Here is an 11156-nt window from a genome sequence, read left to right as displayed (position 1 = left end):
ATATCCTCACAAGATATGGGTAAGCTCTCACTACGCGGCTTAAAAATCTCCCCTCACTTGTTTTGTTTACTCTCACAAGACAAGGCTGCAAAAACTCCTCACTTCGTTTTGTTTGGTCACATGTGCGTCTGTCCTCTCGCTACTTAGACATGGCTTGAAAACTCCCACAAAACTCTCTCTCAGAACGTGGCTACACTCCCACTACACATGCCTACACTCTCACAAAAGACATGTTACACTCACAGGGGAGGTTTGGCAAGCACACACGCACACTCGCACACACATACACTCTTGACGGAAGCACTCTCGAGATCGCTGTAACATTTCCCTGGTGATGACGATGATGGTAATAATAATGTGACTGGAAAAAAATCTTGTACGTAAAAAAATATTGTAGTCAAAATAAACACCAACTGACACACTGCCTGAGAAAAACACACACGTCGTTTCATTCTGTTTCTGCACTGAGTGGCCAAAACGTCGACATGACAAGAAACATTAGTGTCTTAAGATTTTCTGTTCATTATTCCTTTATATTTTCAATATCAATAAAACAACAAATGATGAAATTCACTGAAAAAAATAAATACATAAATAAATAAACACATACTTATTGTTCCATCTTAGTCTGGCAATGAACAATGAAATGACAAAAAAATAATACTATCTCGACACTTTCTTCACATTATTCCTTCCTTTCCATCAACACACACAGGCCAGAATACACACCACATGATCATACAAGTCAGTGGCATTACATAGCACAAGATAGAATGGTGCTCCTAACACACAAACAAACAAAGAAACAAAAATATTACTATCTATTCAACAAACACCAGTACACATTTTTCTCCCTGTACATTCAACACTCCACAGCCTCCTCCCTGCCACAGCCCCGTGCCATCACTCACATGGGGGGGCAAGGGAGGAGAGGGAGGGAGAAAAACGTACGTGTGTGTGTGTGTGTGTGTGTGTGTGTGTGTGTGTGTGTGTGTGTGTGTGTGTGTGTGTGTGTGTGTGTGTGTGTGTGTGTGTGTGTGTGTGTGTGTGTGTGTGTGTGCATCAGTTCTCACAAATGAACAATATTAGAAACACTGCAAGGAATGTACTAACTAATGGGCACTGGTTCCTGGATATACAATATGTTTTTTTTTTTTCCCAGCTGGTTCTTGACTTTTTTTTCTATTTTTGGTGAATGTTTTAGTCTCTCTTCTCTCAACACCTCAAATTAACAGAACAGATTAGAGTTTACACAAAATACAATTAGGGACTTTGTTACAGGAACTCTTACATATATTTTCCTTTTCTTGACACAAAGTAGTAGTAGTAATGGTAGTAGTAGTACAGTAGTAGTAGTAGTAGTAGTAGTAGTAGTAGTAGTAGTAGTAGTAGTAGTCATCATAATATAGTTACAATACCCAGTCATCTAATGGTGGTTTCTTTTAAAAATACACAATTTGAGTTGTGTACGTGAGTGACAAAATAAGGCTGTGTTTAACTATCCCACAAACAGCGTCACTGGGAAGAAGAATCAGTTTATATCACAAACACACCCCACTGCTACTGCTGCTGCCCGCCCACCCTCCCTCCCTCCCTCCCCCCTTCACGATGCTGGGTATGGAAAATGAGCCGCCGCCTCCTTCTCCTCCTCCTCCTCTTCCTCCTCATCCTCCTCCTCTTCCCTATCCATTTTCACAGACCTAACAGGAATATTCTTCTTACAGTATAAACACTTAGTCTCAATTATTGTCTTTGCATTATTACTGATTGAAAAAGACTGCTGGTGCCTTGGCTCCTGTGTGAGTGTGGTGCTCAACTCATTCTCTCTCTCTCTCTCTCTCTTACACACTCACTCACACAGCTCAGTGAAAAGCATCCTTGCCTGACTCTCGACAAGTTGATATCTCGCTTGTCACAAAGTATATTTGGTTGACAATGAGCAATTACTGTTCCCCTGCAAACATGAGATTGGTTTTGTTTCATTAAGCTCAACACTATTTCTGGTCAACTCTGGCACAGGAGCAGGACTATAATAACTTACACACACACACACACACACTTCACAGTTCACTGGCTACCCCAGCGTCAAGGAATGTTACCACTAACCAAGAGAACTCCCAGTCATGCCCCTGTCACTCCACAGCCCAGGCATGACAGGTACACTCGGCCACAGTCAGTCCGGCACAGCAGAGTGCATACCATCACACACACACCCCGACTGCCTCCACGCACCTCACCATCAATACAAAAGAAAGATAGAGGGAAGGTTATGTTAGTGACGGTCAACTAACTCAGAGGATTAGATAATGTTAACGAGCATGTCTGTGCGAGAGTGGAGAGAGAGGCACAAGTGTTAATGCCACACACACACACACACACACACACACACACACACACACACACACACACACACACACACACGAGGCTGAGTATCCTCGGAAGAAATTACATTCAGATTAGACTAAACGTGAAAAGGTTTTATTTGTAACTGACTGACACACGACCACACTCCTGCCTTGTGGCTACTTGCAATCCTCACCAGACCTCCTCCTCACAACACTGCCAGGGATGCTGCAGAGGATGTGTTGAGGGAACCCTGGGAACCACAAGGGAACCCAGAGGAGGGCAACACACCACTCCACTCCTCATCATCTATGGTACACCCTGCAGCCGCAAGGGACAAAGGTGTAGGATAGGACAAGCTGACCTCCCTGCTCCTAAGCCCTTCATTCTTAACTCCTCCTCTCTTCCTCCTCAAATAAAGAGAATCTAGGGAATTAACTGGAGTATTAAGTGTAGCCATCACCAGGCACTGTACTCCAATATCTGGCCAAAGGGGAAATAATCAATAATCTTCTTTGGATATGCATGTAGCTTCTCCTTCAAACATTTCTAGTAGTACGCTATCTTTGCCTGTGCACGGCCATTCCTGAGACAACAGTAGTCCTTGCCACCCTCCAAGCTGCCTTCTTCAGTCATTCCTCTTTGCAATGCAGGACTCCAAGCTTCCTTCCCTCCACAGCGAGTGGTGAGTCAAGTCCAGGGCATCACAGGTTTGGGTGATGCATCAAGGGTCAGGTTTTTTTACTCTCCGTGATGGATATTGTCAGGAAACAAGTCCTCTGCCATCTGGTCCACCTCCACAGCCCTCCACCAGAAGCACGGGACCTCAGGGCTGTGCTGGTGCGTCACACTGTGTTTTGCCACACCTGCCCAGTGATCAACCAGTGACAGCACAGGCCTGAATGATGCACTCACTGTTACATCATCAGCCTCGACAGTACAGAACGGAATTAACAGAACGAACCATTCTTAAGACAACGAACCTTTCTTACGGGTCAAGAGAGAGAGAGAGAGAACCAATATTATTGCTCTTTCTTACGTTCCATATTGTCTATATCGTCGAGTAACTCCTGGAACTAATGACACAAAATAAATTACTTGGGGAGGGAGAAAATGGCAGACATTTGGAAGTAAGCTGTTTCAAGGCGAGACGCAAGATGTGGAAACAAGCGGAATGCAATACTGGAGGCTTGAGGAGCGAGTCAAGCATTCACCACGGCACACCACGGCCTCCTGGCACCACACGCTGACTGGCACCCTCGGCTGACACACTGACTGGGTGGTGGTGGTGGTGGTGGCGCTGCTCTGACAGTGATAACAACAACAACAACAACAATGGTCCTTATAACAGCTGTGGTGATTACTGAGATGCACAGTGAGGGGTGTCTACGTTGACCAACCTCTCCTGAGCAGGTGGGTGTCTCGCTGGCCTCCTCCCTCCCCCCCTCCGCCACCTGGTCTAGTACTGTTAACGATACATGGCCTTGGATATAGGAACTTGTATTCATTAAGGTAAATATATCAAGTTCGGAAAGGAAAACAGATTATCCACAAGGTCATTATTATATGTATAGTATATGTTTATGTATATATATATTTTTTTCATTTATATATATCATGCTTTACGCCGTCATTCAGCTTTCATCTACTGTTCTATGTGGTGATCGGGTTGTCTTGTGGTGGGGACGTGGCGCGTTAGGCTTGGCAGGGTTGGTGAAATGAACGGTGGTGGCTGGTGTGTGAGTGTTTGCATGAGGGATATACCAAGTGTCTGGCGGTGTAGCAAGACAGGGCAGGGCAAGCAGGATCAAACCAAGAGTGAACCAGACTGTTATGTGCTCAACACCTCCCTGCAGGCTCACTCTCGCTGCGCCTCCTCCTCCTCCTCCTCCTCTCACTTGGGTATCAAAACCGTCTAACTACAGGGCTAATCCACTCCTCCATAAATACAAAAATAAAATCAACATCATCCGTGCCCGACCGACAAATCTGGGAGGCGTTCGATCATGCAAAGAACTTTTTGAGTGGGGGATAAGATAGTGAGTGAAGACTGAACCAACAGGAAGACTATCAAGACTATCGCCCTACCAGCCTTCCTGACCCCCTGTTGTAGTAGTAGTAGTAGTAGTAGTAGTAGTAGTAGTAGTAGTAGCATCACAGACGAGTGGCTCAGCTAACGCCTGGCATCACATCAAGCACCTACTATGTTCTGCTACTAGTCAGTGTGATGCGTCCGTGCTCAGTTACTTAACTCACTCACTCCACTCACTAACCAGGAAGGCCATTGGTTGTGTGTGTGTGTGTGTGTGTGTGTGTGTGTGTGTGTGTGTGTGTGTGTGTGTGTGTGTGTGTGTGTGTGTGTGTGTGTGTGTGTGTGTGTGTGTGTGTGTGTGTGTGTGTGTGTGTGTGTGTGTATTTCAATCAAGTGAGTGTGTGTATGTGTGAGTAAACGTTATTTCAATCAGGTGTCTGTTTGTCTGTGTGTGTGCATACATGCGTGCACTGAGGCTGGGTTGCAGGCAAGGCTACATGGTCAGCTGTGGCATGGCTGGCTGGGCGCCCCATGTGCCCTGTGGCACCGGGTCACCGCCGCCACTGCCGCTCTCCTCGTCTGTCCGGAGCAAAACCTTGGTCAGGAATGATAACGGAATTTAAACCTTACAAAAAACTCAGCTCTAAAGGAAAGTGTCTACCAAATTTCCTAGAGATCACTGTTAATAAAGGGAGAAAATACTACTTTTAAAACAGGCACTAGTAGAACATGGCATCTCGTATGGCACATCCTAAACAAATTCCTCGCTAAGATACATTAAAAAGATGGGCAGCCCACCTACAACAGATTCAAGGCTAAAACACATCAAAAGGGACAGGCAGCTCTTAACAGACGTCAGAGTGAAGGCCTGACACAAAGCCATAACAGGCCACCCCCCAGCAGGCCTCTCGCCCCCTGCCTCCTGACTACCAAGGGTATTGCACGCCGGGTCCTCACAGCCTCCCCACCAGCAGCGGCAGCAGCCGCACCACGCCAGCAAGGCCGCCACCTTGCGTTTTGTTGTCACACACACACACAGTCTTGGGGTGAAGAAGCAATGGTAGTGCCAGAACAGTGAACAGTGTCCTGCCTTGGGTCGTGACGTGCCGCCGCCCCTCCTCCTCCTACTGCTGCTGCTGCTGCTGCTGCTGCTGCTGCTGCTGCTGCTGCTGCCACCTGCTGCTGCTTCCTGTTGCTGCAGGTGAAGTGTTACACAAAGGCTGCCCAAGGATCACAGTAGTTGTGACTTCATAGGAATTATATCAATTCTGACCTAGTAGAAATAACTAGACACCACTACTATGTACACCGCCGGTTTGGCCAGCCTGGCCGCGCCGGCTGAGGCTCGGGGCGGCGGCGGCCAAGGAGCAGGACCACAGCGGCCCTCACATCCCCTGCCCCAGCCCTCCCTTCTCCCTCAGGCACTCAGCACTGCAGCCTGCAGGACTCTCAGGCTGTGCTGGGCCGAGGGGGCCGTGCGGGGCCGGGGCGCCAAGGCAGCGCCGGCGCCGGCCCTCCCACCTGCCCCGCGGGGCGCTACAATCTCTCGTCACTCCCATCATCGAAGGCCGTCCATGAGTTGGATTGGTGGGAGAAGTGGTGGTGGTGGTGATGGTGGTGAGGGTGATGGTGGCCTGCCTGCTTCTGCTGTTCCTGCTGGCGGATGGCCTGGCGCACGGCAGTCAGTGGCACGGTGGTGTCCTGGCTCTGCCCCTCCACCGGCATGTCCAGCAGAGTGTGGCGCCCCACCAGGCCCTCCAGCACCTGTGTGGCTGGTGAGAACCTCACCCGCCCCGTGGAGTTGCCCCCTGAGCCACCAGAGAGGGTGGAGTACACATCCGGGGCGCTGACATAGCTGCTGTCCTCACTGGTCATGCTGTCCGGTGGGGTGGGGTTGGTGGGGGTGCCGCCCCCGGAGCCCCCTGACCCACTCCGGGGCTTGGGGGAGCTCCGGCCGAGGGAGTAGTTGTACTTCCTGAGGGAGGAGCGAGTGTGGTGGTGTCGCGGCAAGTCCAGGGAGCCGGGCCGATCCGAGGAACGCTCCGTGTCGTGGGAGTTCTGGCGGGACACGCGGGGTGGCGGGGCGGGGCCAGGATGCAGCTCCAGGTGGCCGCTGCGGTGTGTGGGTGTGGAGTACGAGCTGTCCCCCTCGTCCTCCAGCTTGAAGGAGGGGTTGATGTTGGAGGAGGAGGACGAGGCATTGGAGACGGAGGAGGGGGTGCGGCGGTGGTGCAGGTTGAGCCTGGAGGGGGTGTGGGGGTTGGTGGAGGTGGAGGAGGAAGACACTGAGGTGGAGGGGTTGTCATATGCGTGGTATCCTCCTCCGCCCTCCACCCCGGCTGCCGCTGCCGCTGCTGCTGCTGCGTGCCGCATGACATAGGGTGGGTACACCCTCTGCTCATAATGCACACTGGCCAGGTACTCCGGCGGCGCCCCATGGCTGCTGTAGTAGTACCCCAGGGGCTCCCCGCGGTGCTCGATGGAGTACTGTGCGTAGTGCCCCTCACTACGGTACACCTCCGCCTCGGGCTTGGGGGACAGCGGGGGCACCTTGGAGGAGGAGGAGGAGGAGGTGGGGGCTGCAGCGTGTTGCTCCCCTCCCACCGGCCCCCATACCAGCATCTGGTCGCTGCGATAGTCCGGCCGGATGTAGTCTGCCGGCCCGGGGATGTAGGGACGCTGGCTGCTGCTGTAGCTTGTCACCTGCTGCTGTGGGGGGAGGGAGAGTGTTACTGCTGCTGTTCAACCTCTCCTTGCTGCTGCTGCTGCATCTACTACTACTATAACTATTCCTCCTCTTCCTGTTACTCTTAGTATTACTACTATAACTACTACAGTTAATAGCATTACTGTAACAATTCCTCCTCTCCCTGCTGTTACTACTATATCTACTACTACTATTACAATCCCTCCTCTTCCTCTTATTCTTACTACTACTATTACAGCAATACTACAGTTACTACTACTACTACTACTACTACTACTACTACTACTACTACTACTACTACTACTACTACTGCTACTACTACTATTACTACTGTTAATGGCATTACTATAACAATCCCTTCTTTTCTTGCTACCACCACTACTGCTGCTACTACCACAATCACAACCTGTACTGTCCACTACATCCTTTCCACACTCCTCCCTGTCCATTTCTTATTGTCAGCACCATCTACTGTCTTACACTTCATTTGTTTCTCCTCAGTCTCACTCTCTGTTCATGTACCCCAGCTCTCATCTCTTACACTACCTCAATGCTTCACTTCAAACACCCTCCTACTCGCTACTCAATCCTAACACCCACTTCTTCCCCTCGCTCATCCTGTCTACTTGATTCTATATATTTTTCCTTATAACTCTCTCGTTCACAGCACCTCAATTCTCACTCCTCACCACCAACTCCTTCCAACACGATCTCAGTGATGTTTCATACTCATCCTGTCTGTCTGTCTGTCTCTATATATTCTTCTTTACAACTCCTCTCCCATTCTTACTTCAATTCTTCTGTCCTATCTATCTGTTTGTATACATGACTCATCTCTCATCTTCTCTCTCACCACAAGTCCTACTTCCCTTTTCCCTGTCTTATCTTCCTCATATCCTGTCCTCATTAGCCTTTCCCAGCTATCCATTCATACCTCATTGTCACTTTCTCACTCCCACAAGCCCCACCTCCCTTTAACTGATCCAGCACCTCACACTTGCAGTCTTCCTCGTATTCACTACTGTAGTCTCCTTGTCCTACCTATGCATTCACACCTCACACCTGTGCCTTCCCTCACCTCACTGTCATTACTAGCAGAGGAAGACTTTCTCCTTGTTGGGTGCTGGGCAGGAGGTAGGGCCCCGGGATCACTCACAAAATGCTGTGGGGAGTCGGTGAACCGCAGTGGCTTGGGTTCCAGCACCAGGGCAGGCCGGGCATGGCGAGAAGGGCCATGGTAGGTGTTATGTGCATAGCCGGAGGGGGAGGAGAATTCATACTCTGTCAAGCCTAACCACTGCTGGTAGTCTGAGTCTTCCTCCTGTGGCCTGTGAGGGAGATAAGGGGATGAAGTTGTGGTGGCAGTGTCAGTGGGTTTGCCTTGTGTTTTGTTATAGTATGCATTGGTTAGTCTTTCTCCTGTGGCCTGATGGGGAGATGGGGTTGTAGTGATTGTGTCAGTGTGTTTATCTTGTGTGTTTGTTTATGGTATGTATTAGGTTAGTCTTCCTCCTGTACCCTGTGCGAGGGAGTAAGACCATGAATGGCGAAAAAATTGAAATGAGCTAAATATCAAGGGTCATACAGCACCGAGGGGAAAGATACGAGAAACAGACATTCCTTGAAGTTTAAAGCATCCCTTGCACTCCTTAACACAACTTCTTCCTTTTCCTTCCCTAGCCAATCCTCTCCCCTCACAACTCCCTTCCCCTTCCCTGACTAACCCTTCCCTCTCTTCATGGCTCCCTTTTCCTCCCCTCCCCTCTCTTCACAGCTCCCTTTTCCCCCTAGACCAACCCTTCCCTCTCTTCACAACCTTGTCTGCCCTGTGACTCACTTGACAGGTAGCAGTCTGGGATGCACGGCTGTCACGTTGGACAGCCGCACGTCATAGCCGGCCGCCACGCTCGCCAGCATTGCCGCAATATTGTACACAAGGAGCTCCAGCGGCGAGAACTTTGGGAGCTGCCCCTTGGTCTCTGGTGTGGTGCCGTTATACAGGGTGGGCACCGGCAGGGGACGCAGGGGCACTGGCTTGCCACTCAGGCCCCCACCGTCCTCCACACCACTGTAATCTGGGGAGAAAAGGATGTCACTCAGCTCCACTGCCATCATGCACCACTGCTTGCACCTCACCTCTGCCAACACAGCCACACATCATAACAGACAGGTTCTTGCAACACCACACACCAGTCTACTTCTCACTTCTACCAACACAGCCACACATCTTTACCAGTCACCACACTCAAAGTCAAGTCATTTCAACCTCACCACTCATACACCTCACCAGTTTTCATCTCACCTCTGCCAGCACAGACACACATCACCACACCACAAGTTTTCATCATTACCAGTCACTGCTCTCAATGCTGTGTCACCTCAGCCTCACCAGCGCTAATGCCACTAGGCACAGGAAGATGACACACTGAGATGTCCCCAAAATCTGGCCCTCTGATGGAGTTGCTTTGAATGTTACTGATAAGAGGGTATGAAAGCAAAATCTACATATCACAGTTAATTATACAAAGCCATAACAGACTTATATCCAATCACAGCAACACACACACACACACACACACACACATATACACTTTTTTCCTATGACAAAATTCTGTGGAACGACATGAAATAACTAGCATATTGGGGAGAACTTCACAGCCACAGTGAGTCTTAGAAATGCTGTGAAAAGGGTGACACCTCTTGGCACTGAGGACGTGAGGGTGGTGCGCTGAAAGACTCCATCACATCACAAGCATAAAATTGCAGATAAGGGTGTGACATTTCATTCACTGGGGGAGACATAAGGGCAGCAAGGAGTCCCCTGAAGGAGCTGCACCCTGGACTGTTATTAAGGTGAGCCTGGGGAGGGAAGGAGCAACACAGCAACAGCAACACAGCAACACACACAGCAGCCTCTTAGTTTTTGGGGTGTGGCTGGTACTGATGAGAACACAGCAACAGATACACAGCCTCTCAGTTTTGGGGTGTGGCTGGTACTGATGGTAACACAGCAACACACACACAGCCTCTCAGTTTTGGGGTGTGGCTGGTACTGATGAGAACAACACAGGTGCATGGTAAGAATACTTAACTCAGAATCTTTAATAAAATCTATGTTTTTGAATGTTGGTGTTGAAATATCGATGGAAACTGTTGTTATATTCCATACAGGGGCTGTGTGTGTGTGTGTGTGTGTGTGTGTGTGTGTGTGTGTGTGTGTGTGTGTGTGTGTGTGTGTGTGTGTGTGTGTGTGTGTGTGTGTGTGTGTGTGTGTGCAAGCATTCTGAATGAGGCACTCTCAACATGTGGCAGTATTTAATTTTGACACAGCTAAGAAGGCACACCAACCATATTCTCTCTCTCTCTCTCTCTCTCTCTCTCTCTCTCTCTCTCATACATACATACACACAAAAAAAAATAAGCAAGCAAAAATAGAGGATCAAATGACTTAAAATTATACCAAACAAAGCAAGGTAACAATAATACTGATGAATACACACTACAAAAACACGAAGTATAGAGCACACACACACACACACACACACACACACACACACACACACACAAACACACTCTCTCTCTCTCTCTCACACCTGGCAGCTCCTTAAAGTAACGCCAACGACACAAACAGGTAACAATAATAACAATCATTTAGTCAACAATCCACAGCACACACAAAACTAAGGAAAAAAAAAAAATACATACGAGGGCTGCTGCCACAAAACGGCACGTAAAACTTACAAGACTGTATGTGTATGTGTGTATTAGTATAGTATGTATGTCACCTATATCTACACATGGTTTTATAGTACAAATACATAAAATTCTCTACAGACAGCCTTCCTACAGCAGCATCTCTCAGCTACCTGCAAGAACACACATCATTTGCCATCAAAAATCTTTAGTCTACAGGGCACAATGATGGTACGGTAACTCTTCTTCAGCTACAGGGTGTTGGGGAGGGGCCTTCAGGGTGTGTCAGGCAGAGTACAGGAGCTACAGGGTGGTGGGGTAGACAGCCAGGACCTCACCCACCCTGATGCACTGCCCAGCCTCCTGTGTGCTTAGAAATGG

At 49.1% G+C, this 11156-nt stretch overlaps 1 protein-coding gene across 14 annotated transcripts in view; it reads right to left on the bottom strand.

Moving 5' to 3' along the window:
• Positions 1 to 11156, bottom strand: part of LOC135113072 (mitogen-activated protein kinase kinase kinase 11-like) — a 75005-nt gene that overhangs the window by 1439 nt on the left and 62410 nt on the right. For 10 of the 14 annotated variants that reach the window (XM_064028044.1, XM_064028047.1, XM_064028051.1 and 7 more), the window contains 3 exons: positions 8920 to 9157; positions 8161 to 8410; positions 1 to 7084 (listed from right to left, as the gene is read on the bottom strand). The exon at positions 1 to 7084 is cut by the window's left edge and continues 1439 nt beyond it. In XM_064028044.1, the coding sequence (XP_063884114.1) occupies positions 5912 to 7084; positions 8161 to 8410; positions 8920 to 9157 (1661 nt within the window). In that variant the 3' untranslated portion in view covers positions 1 to 5911. The remainder of the gene's footprint in view (positions 7085 to 8160; positions 8411 to 8919; positions 9158 to 11156) is intronic. The other 4 variants (XM_064028046.1, XM_064028054.1, XM_064028052.1 and 1 more) reach the window with 3 other exon arrangements.

This window comes from Scylla paramamosain, chromosome 25, assembly GCF_035594125.1.
Source record: "Scylla paramamosain isolate STU-SP2022 chromosome 25, ASM3559412v1, whole genome shotgun sequence".
NCBI classification, from domain to species: domain Eukaryota; kingdom Metazoa; phylum Arthropoda; class Malacostraca; order Decapoda; family Portunidae; genus Scylla; species Scylla paramamosain.
Note: the sequence above shows the minus strand (reverse complement) of the source record. Positions and strands in the feature narration are given on the sequence as shown.